The sequence below is a fragment of the Pelodiscus sinensis genome, chromosome 2 (genome assembly GCF_052426305.1).
Source record: "Pelodiscus sinensis isolate ZL-2025 chromosome 2, ASM5242630v1, whole genome shotgun sequence".
Taxonomy (NCBI): domain Eukaryota; kingdom Metazoa; phylum Chordata; order Testudines; family Trionychidae; genus Pelodiscus; species Pelodiscus sinensis.
The window spans coordinates 98,167,385-98,177,500 of NC_143053.1; the positions used below are offsets into that span (position 1 = coordinate 98,167,385).

Here is a 10,116-nt window from a genome sequence, read left to right on the forward strand (position 1 = left end):
TGTGTAAGAAAACTCCGAATTTGATGTAGAGCTGTTATTATAGACTTTCACATACTAAATATAGATTATGGTATCTTGATCTTAACAGTTATCCGATTAAGTTTCATTTTCAATAAAATATGCTTAAGTATGTGTTTAAAAATGTAAATTTTTTACAAAAGTTTTAGTAAAAGCCAATTCAAATTATGTTTTTTAGGGTGGCCTTTGTGATGAAGAAACACTTAAATACTCACTTACTGGGCAAGCATGGAGTTGGTACACCAAAAGAACGGTAAAGTACAATGTGTTGTTAGGTTACACAAATATGTTTGTTTAATGCAAAAAAAAAAAAGTTAAGTTATTAATACACTAGCCTGTTAAGTTAATATACTAGAAAGTATAAATCTACTTTATATAATTTGTAGACATGATTCTGCATTCCAAGTCCACCTAGAATTGCCATTGAGTTGTGTGCATAAGAAATATGGGCTTGGGGCTTGTTGGTGGTCCTTATTTGAAGAAGAAAATTAAATTTTAATGAAACAGGCTACCATGGCTACCTTTTGAACTTTCAGTGTGTGCTTAAATCCCACTGACTTCAGTGGGGATTAAGATATACTTAAATGATTTTATTTGGGCAAAAATTCAGAAGTCATGTAGTGCCTGCCCAAACACAAAACCAAAATACACACATTTTTGGTTTTAGATTTGGTGCTTATAAGTGCATAAGTATTTTACATTTATAAACAAAATATACCTCCCTCTTAGGTTTTGGTGATTTATTGGATTCACAACCACCAAGATTAGTGTGCGATCTAGAGCCACAAATCCTCTAACTTTCTCAAAAAAAATTTAGGGTACTGGCAGAGGAATTGTATAACTATTTATTCAAATAACTTTCTCCATTCAAATGTTGTGTACGTTTTTGAAAAAATTGTTGGTAAAATGTATTTTTTGACTTTTGAAATGAACCTAGAATGCTTTGTATTTTAAAAATATCTTATCACTGTGACAGTACTACTGCAGCATAGCTAATCCAGTTTCATAAGAGTTAATGATTTTTTTAGGCAAGATTGAAATTTAGCATTTTCTCAATAAACCCCTCCCCCCCAAAAAACACCAAACCCCCACACATTTATTGAAATCACCCAATTAAGTAACTTTCAGTATTCACCAGATGGGAATTCTAAACATACAGTTTTTTCTCAATCTAAAAGTGCAGTGAACGCAGACTCCCAGAATTATAAGTAAGGTATTTTATCATGGCAAGAAATGGTAAAGTTGTAGCTTTGCCAAAGTAAAAGAAGTATATATAATGTAAGGGCTTTTTTATGAAAAGAAAACAATCATGGCAAACACTATTTTAATTATTATTAACTTTTTATGATGAATTTTGAGAAATGTCAGATACTTAGTTTAAAAAAAATGCAGGGTTGTAATACCATTTAATTATTATTTTAACACTATTAATAAAAAACATACTCCATTATACTTACATATATAGACCTAAATTTTGAAAAAAATCATGGAAACATGGCTTTATGATGAGGTGCTATGACCAGGAATCATGCAATTTTGTTACAGTATTCATAGCTGTAACATACTAGCTGTGAAGTTCTAATTAATGTCTTAACAGCAACTATTCTGATTTACTTCTACTGAGGATAGTTGACTGTACAGGGTACCCCTGCTATAAGTCTCCCTAGTATACATCCTTCCGCACTAATGTTATTGATGCTTGTAGGAACTGATGCATTATAAGACCTCCCATTCCCCACTCTTAAGTCACGCCAAAAAAAAAAAAAAAAAAAAAAAGGAAATAGATGTCAGCTGCGTGAAAAAAATTTCCCACATTAAGTTGTTTCACTATAAGTCCAAGTGTTTTGGAACGTATCTTGGACTTATAGCGAGGACAGCCTATATCTGTATTTTAAACTTAAAATTTTATTTTTCTTATTAAAATATTTAAATTATTTTTGCAAATGTTGCAGGATTGTGAACCATGGTGTTTCTTCAAGTATTATCTATGCACCATGTTCATGACCAAAAAAGAGTTCTAAACTAAGAAGTATTCAAAATTTCAGACCCAGCTACAGGATTTCCTCTTCAAAAGAAAAAGAGTAAATGGTGGTGTTCAGTATGGTAGTAAAAATTCCATGTTACAGTGCAAAATTCACTTGGGTTTTATTTAGCTCCCATTAAAGATACTCAAAATAGAAGTAAATCAGGCCCTTTTCCCCATAAATTTACCATATTTTTCAAATGACTTTAAAGTAGATTATTAAACTAACAGATCATCCTCTGGCATATATGTTGTTTATATGGATAATGTATACTTGCAAGGCTTTATCCCCAGGAGTGGCTTGAGGTCTGCTGCGGCAGCTGGCGCCCTACGCGGAAGGCGCTATTGGCACCCCCGCCTGCATGGCCGTCAATGGCCGTGACATAATCACGGGGCGCCCCGTTTTCCCTGTGACGTCATCATTGGGCACATGAACCGGTGGCACCCTAAGCAACTGCCTAGTTTGCCTAGGTTCACGGGCTGTCCCGTTTATCCCTTTTTGTGCTCAAGCCTTTTACTCTACAATTTGTTCAACCAGAATTTTAGTTAAAGCGCCATTACATAAAAATTGTTCAGGTTTCCATTTTTTCTAGACTATAGAATAAGGCAGAGGTCAGCAATCTTTTCAAACCGAAAAGCCAAACAATTTAAAAATTCAGAACAAGTGATCAACAAAGAGTCATTATAAGAATGCCTGTTTGCATGACTGAAAATGTACAATGTAATATTATTGATAATTGACATGATGATTAATAATAGCATAAATGAAACATTGTACTCAGACTTTATTTAATGGGACTTCTGATGCTGCATCTTTTCACACATTTCTCCAATGTTTACTTCATAACTGGTCAAATTCAGGTTCAAGCTACATGCGTAATTATGCATTTTTTTCAATTTTGAATTAATTTTTCATTTTAATTTAAAAAGTTGCATGCATTTTGGGAATGACAAGAGAGCCATATTTGGTTCCATACTGAGCCGTATTTGACTCAAGAAACATAGGTTGCAGACCACTGGAATAAGGCATGGATGAAAAACAATTATATTTATGTTAAAAAAGATATAACTGGTATAAACTGTTAGTTTATATTTGGAATCATTTTTCTGGGTGTTACAATGGAATTCCGAGAAATATTTTGCTCATGTCACCAAAAGCATTCTATTCAAACATATTCCTCTCCAACGATATACTTAGTACCTGATCATCAGAAATACTGCATTGAAATAATTTACATTGCCCTTGTGAATATGAATACAATAAAGTATGCACACGACAGATCTCCAAATTCACTATCTGAATCTGAGAGGTACTTTGTGTCCACGATCTCAAATGAATTCTTTAAACTAAAACAGTGCTTTAACACTTTAATCTAAAAACTTAAAAAACAACAAATTGTTTAGTAGCACCTTGAAGAGTAACAAAACATGTAGATGGTATCATGAGCTTTTGTGGGCAAACCTCACTTCTTCAGATGACCATCTACAAGTTTTGTTAGTCTTTAAGCTGCTACTAGGTTATTTGTTGTTTTTTAAGTTTTTCCTGTTACAGACTAACTTCTCTGAAACTTTAATCTTAAAACAGTGTTATTTTTTTATCCCTTTTACATACTCCTGTTTCCCACCATCTTTTCCCACATTTCTCAAAAGCTTTTTGAATCATTTTTCAGTATAGGATTGCAAGAGAGTGACATGATGTCTTCCCATCTGTCAGAAGTTTTAGCAATCTGCCTTCACAGTACTCCAAGCCCTTGGTATCCTGAGATAAAATTACCAAGCTCAGGACACTAATCCCAATGTCGCATCTGGTAGTGTACTGTGTTGCAGCTATACCTTCTCTGCCAGCCACCATAAACTAGTTATTTTTGAGTTACTTATTTTACCTTCTTTTAAAATCCCTTATTTTGTCTTTGAATATCTCTTATTCACAATACTTTTTTATTTGGCACGTCCTCTTAATGTACAACATCAACTAGTAGTAGCAGGACTGGAACAGTAATATAACTTCCTAGTAGCTGTCCCTTGCTAGTAATGGCTAAGATTTAAGCAGTGTAATCTAGTACAATAAATGCCAATATACAACTCTTTCTCTTTCCACATTTCCCCTCCCTTTATGGAGGAGTATGATGTCTTTTAATGGCTTTAGGAACCAAAGAAACTCTTCATCAGCATGTTGAACCATCACTTTGGGCATAACTGTTCTCTAAATTAAGTTACTTCATTTTCTTACCTATTTAAAACATTAATGCCTTGACTATAATTTTGCAAGCTTGCTATATTTTAATTTCTCTAGGACAATATAATCAGTTTATTTTTCATGTTTTGAATTAGATTTTGCCCTCTGATACATTGCATATTATAGCAAATACTAATAGAAGTTAGCTAAATAGGCTGTGACAATTAAATTAATAATGCATTTTGTTTGCAAGTGTTTAGTCTTCATGGTTTGACTGATATATGCAAAGATGGTAATTTATTAAAAGTAAATTCATGTAATTGTAATACAGAGTTTGATGGACCAAAAAAAGTTGTCACCATGACTATCATCAAAAACAGAAAATTGAAATAAGTTCAAAAGGGTACATTGGAAAAAAAGGCTAAAATATTGTAAATACTGATAAGTTGGTATTGTTTTAACAAACTTCTTAAAGTATTTTTGATGACAAGCACTGTGACAGTTCTGAGAAAAAGAAAATGTTTTGCAATCCATGCAGTGATGCTGGACTTTGGCAGCTTATTCTCTGCTACTTTACATCCTCCATAAGTATTAGTCTTCGATATGATACACAAAATGAAGGTGTCTTAGAGGCAGTGCTCAGCATGGCTCATGCAAATCAAGAAAACAAGCATAATGCATAATGAGTAAGGTTGTTTCTAAAACATTTTATGTGGATCTTATTTGAAAGGGAAAACATGTTTAAAAGAGAAATTATCACAAAATGTAATGCAGTTAAAATCGGAGGCTCTTATAGCAAAGAGAATTATAGTGAAATGCTTATGTACTTCAGCAAAAAGGTACTGCCTACACCATTATGATCCATTCTCAGAGAATACCTAAATAAGAGAGAACATTTTTGTACAAAAAATCCTCTATTTTTTTGTCATTTTATTGGAACTGTGATACTGATTTATTGTCATCTTGGATGTGCCTCAAAACTGATGTTATCTACTAAGTTCAGGGCCAGTACATATTTGGTAGTTCAGTGTCAGTAATCTTCATGGGAACCATAACTATGTCTTATTGGCAGGATAAATCTTTAGTTACACCTTTATTATATGTAGTAGGCCGTATGGTCTGGTGGTGAGGGAAAAGATCAGCAATGATAGTGCTGAGTTCTAATTTTGTTAAATCAATGACACGCCAGCAGTGACATTATTGTGTGGCAAAACTGGGCCAAATCAAGATTTCACTGAAAAATATAATCTGTGAAATAATCTGTGTGTGTGTACATACACAAATGCACTCATGCATACACACAAAGACAGTAGGATATTCATCATGTTAGCTAACTTTTTAATTATGAAGCATGGCTTAGGTTTAGAAATGCTTAATTTGAAGAGGTACATTTAATTGTTCTCCAGACATTTGTACAGAATGTAGGGTAATTGCTGTAGAGTATATATTTTATAAATCTTGTAGAACATGGTAAGTATGATTTCATTGTTCATTAGAACTCTGTCTATTTAATCTATCTGGTACATTTTTGCAGAGTACTGTAGTATACTAGTGAAAGAACATAATTAGTTGTGGTTATCATATAATTATCTAGTCTATGAAGTGAAGTTTAAAAAAGTGTTTTTTAAAGAAGTAACTTGACACACATGAGTAATCCCATTGAGTTCAGTGAGATTGTTAACAGGCATTAAGTTTTTTATCTGCAAGTGTTTTTCAGAATTTGGGCAGTGTTTTCAAGATTTTTTGGTACGATTGTAAATAAGTCATGAATTTTATAAGGCTGTTCTTAGAGATTCTATGTATTTTAATATGTTTTAAAGTACTAGTGTGAATACTATAATTGGAATGTTTGTGATAGGAATGAGTATAGTAGTTGCCATTAAAAATCAACATTTACGCAAAGTTATTGCACAGAGATTTCTGTTATTTCTTCTTTGAAGTGTTGGGAAATGCTGGGATATCACACGGAGATAAATGTGGGGGGCGGTAAATTTTGTTTTGAAATCTGTATACCACTGGTCGATATGTTGCCCTTTGTTGGCAGTGTGCCATATTCTCCATGGTAGAGATGCCATTACATTTGAGCTATTACAATTGCTATCATCACTGGTCAACTTAGATATAGAGATCTCAATAGGGTGTTAATAAAAGACAAAAAAAAGCTGCCAGTCTCTACAAGAAATGTATCCCTCAGGAAATTAAAACTTGTATGCTATGGCATACTGGAGATGACTAGCTGCATCTATGGATTTCAAATCATCCTCAGTAGATCTGAAAGACTGTGTCTTAATTTTAACTTGAGAGAGTCTTTTAATAAACATCCTATATATGAATTTCCATTACTCTCTACTTACAGTCTAAGTATCTCAGGTTTTTGTTAAATACTGATGAATAGAAGATAATTAACCCTAACAGATAAACGGGGTATTAATAAAAGAAAATAAAAACACAAAAGGAGTCATCCAATTAAAATCCTATATAGTCTTAGAAAAATTATCCCACACTCTTTATATTTAAATGTCAATGTCTTGACCTGGATGTTTCTATTTAGGTGTAAAAGCAGAGATGAGTGAAGTGCTCCATTGAAAATTTTTTCTAATTCACTGAAAGAAACTGAAACCTCCACCCATTTCTGAAACCACTCCTCCTTCTTTGAACGAAAATTCAGATATGGCATTATCTCTCTGATGCTGTTATGTTGAAAAAAAACCAGCACTTTGTAGCACTTTAAAGACTAACAAGATGGTTTATTAGGTGATGAGCTTTTGTGGGCTAGGCCCACTTCCACGAAAACTCATCACCTAATAAACCATGTTGTTAGTCTTTAAAGTGCTACATAGTCCTGGTTTTTGTTTCAGCTAGACTAGGCTAACATGGCTACATTTCTATTACTATGCTGTTATGTAGCACTGTGACTTTTTTGGTTAAAGGGGTAATTTTAAGATTTGACCCTTTGTCCATTCAGTCCCAACATGCTTCTTCCTCAATGGTTAGTGATAGACTGGACATCTTGGAAGATATTAAGAATCATATTTGCATATAGTTGAACATATGGTGCTGTACATGAAGGGAAAATCCATTCCTTATTGGTGCAGTTGATCATATTATGACATCATTAATCATAAGATTTTGATTGTCCTTATTGTAGCTTGCATGACAACCATTATTAATTGTTGTCACAGTATTATGCAGTCATTTTTAGAAAACCAACAATAGTATCTCATTCAGAGTTGTTCTGAAGCAATGAACTCCACAGATTTACTCCACATCCACCATGGATGTGGTTCCTATAAATAACAAGGAAGCACTGGATAGCGCGAGTTTTCAACTGAAAAGTTGCTTTATCCTACCATCATGTCTGCTTCTACTTTTTATTGCTCCTTAACCAGATCTTATATTACAACTGGGCAAATTTTGTCAAATTTTACTTAAAAAAGGCATTTTTGGGGACTATTTTGGTTTGTTTTCAACTAGCTCTACTTTTAATGGTTTTCCTGGGAGGAATGAAGGCTCTTCCTAATTGGAGATGTCCTGCTATTGCTGTGAGGAACATGGAAGAAAGCCATGGAGCCTTATATGAAGAGTTGTCCTCTTCATGAAAATTCCTGCCTACTGGCACTAGATTTATGATGGCAGGGAGGGAAAGAACTGAGCTTGAGAGCATTCATTAAAAATTCAAAGTTTTCCTGAAGGTTCATGTGAGGATGGGAAATTTTGGATGCTTATCTGAGCAAACAATATTTAAGTTGGCCAAGAAGTCATAAGGATAATTCTAAATAGTTAAAATTAGGCTTTGAAGACAATACTCTATCATGCTTGAGTGAAGTTCACCTCTTGGTTGATGCTATATTCATAGATTCCAAGGACAGAAGATAGTGTTTCAGTCTGTCTCACTACAAAGAAAACATTAATTTAAGTGTGAAGGCTATCTTTGTAAATGGATTGATTAAAACAAAAATTGTATCTAAATGAGAAGAAAATTAAGATAAAAAAATCGGTAAAACAGGCAGGTTTCCTTTGCTCCCAGTCATTTCAAAACTTACTGGTTTTGGAAAAAAATATGAATTTAGTGTATTACAGTAGTCACACTACAATTTAGATGTGATATTCGGCATTTGGAAAATCTAGTATCAGGCTCCATGCTTCCTTTTCTGATGAATGAAGCTCTGTTCATCATGCAACTCAGGGATGCAATAACAGCATCGTAACTGGTTTTAAGTAAGCTAACTTGGTATAAATGGTGTTTTGGTTGTAGGTGGTCTGGCTCAGTAGTCAGAGCAAGAGTCAGGTCTGTTGCTCAGATTGTGGAACGAAGAAGAGAGTCAGCACCAGAGTCAATTACCAATTACCAGAGCCTGGGTTCAACCCAGAGTGAGTGTCAGAAATTGAAGCTGAGGGTCGGAGCTGAGGTCAGTTATCAAGTGCCAGAACCAGAGGTAAAGCCAGAGTCAGAGCTCAGAGGCCGGGTTCAGAGCCAGGACTAGTAACTGATAGAGGAAATGAAATAAGGGCAGGAACTGGAGAAAAGGTAAGGATGAAGCATGGAGGAGGAACATGGTAAAAGAGGAGCAAAGGTAGGAGTGAGGCAGGAGCCAGAAACAGAGCAGGAACCAGAAAGGGGATTGGTGCAGGGTCCAATGTAGCCATACCAGGAAATCACCTTGTTGCTTGGACTGTGCATCTTTCTGGCTTTACATGGTGGTCTGGTTGTACCATTTAGTGGCACCCAAGCAGTCCTCCAATCATGGCTCCTGTGGGTAGTGCCTGGTCTGAGACTATAGTTCTACTAGGTTTTAGCAGACATTGAGGGAAGGTCTAGAATGTAGCAGCTGTCTTGAAACTCAGAGGTCTGAGTTTAAGGTCTGGGAACTCAGATTTTTGTCAGCATTTCAGGTACAGTATGGGAAGCTGTTTAAGGGCTTGATTTTGACTGTGTCATAATCCCCAGGTAAGGTGCAGTCAGGCCTGCTGATGGGAGAGAGTCGACAAGAGGCAAAGGATGCAGTTACCCCGGGATGTGGTGATTCATAGGGACCTATGGCTCCTGGCTGCTGCCTCTTTTACTGTGGCAGTGGAAGTGACCAGAGCCTCGGTTCATTTGAATTGCTGCTGGACCTGGGCCCTTTAAATTGCTGCTAGAGTACTGTGCCACATGTTCCATGCAGCTCTGAGGGCTGACTGCCTCCAGCCATTCTCTTCCACCTGAGGCTCCATCCCTTCTGGAAGCACAGACCTGGCCTCCCCGACCTTGCCTAGGGGCCTGTGGAGGTTCTTGGCTCACCTGGGTGCATTATATAACTCTGTTCCAGTATAAGCAGACCAGGAACCACACTGTAATTCAGACACAGGTTCCTCTCCTATACCACCCCTATATCTGGCACAGATCGCTTCCCACTCCATGCTTACTCAGCTGTGATGGTTGGTAGAGTAAAAGTAATCGTGAGGGAAAGCGACTCATTTCCTCTGCCTACCTTCACAAGAGGGGGGAGCAGCTGTCCTCTAGAGGCTGCTCATATGATATAGTGGTCTATGGTACATTAGTATAAAAATTTATAGTGATGTCCTTTGTGGCATTTATAGATTTAAAATCCTCCATGTCAAGGATGGTATCATGACTCTTAGCTTTGATCAGTATATAAAATACAACACAGATATTTATTGAGTGCATTGTAAAAGAAGCAAACATAATCTCTTGACAGTGCAGAGATGAAATATTTTCCATATGCTTTGAGGAAATGTGGAGGAGTACTTTGTGGACTTTGGAGTTGAATGTGGAAAACTGACAAACAGAATGCATTATTATGATAGTAGAAGATGTACTGTAAAGTAAACTTAGTATTAAACCATGTATTTTGATATACTGTTTCTGAGTCATAATATCGTCAGGATTATTTTTCTG

The 10,116-nt window shown here is 35.5% G+C and overlaps 1 protein-coding gene across 1 annotated transcript in view; it reads left to right on the forward strand.

Moving 5' to 3' along the window:
- ZNF407 (zinc finger protein 407) overlaps nucleotides 1-10,116 on the forward strand; it is a 456,924-nt gene that overhangs the window by 179,084 nt on the left and 267,724 nt on the right. Inside the window, exon 4 of the mRNA XM_006121401.5 lies at nucleotides 197-271. Coding sequence (XP_006121463.4) covers nucleotides 197-271 — 75 coding nt within the window. The remainder of the gene's footprint in view (nucleotides 1-196; nucleotides 272-10,116) is intronic.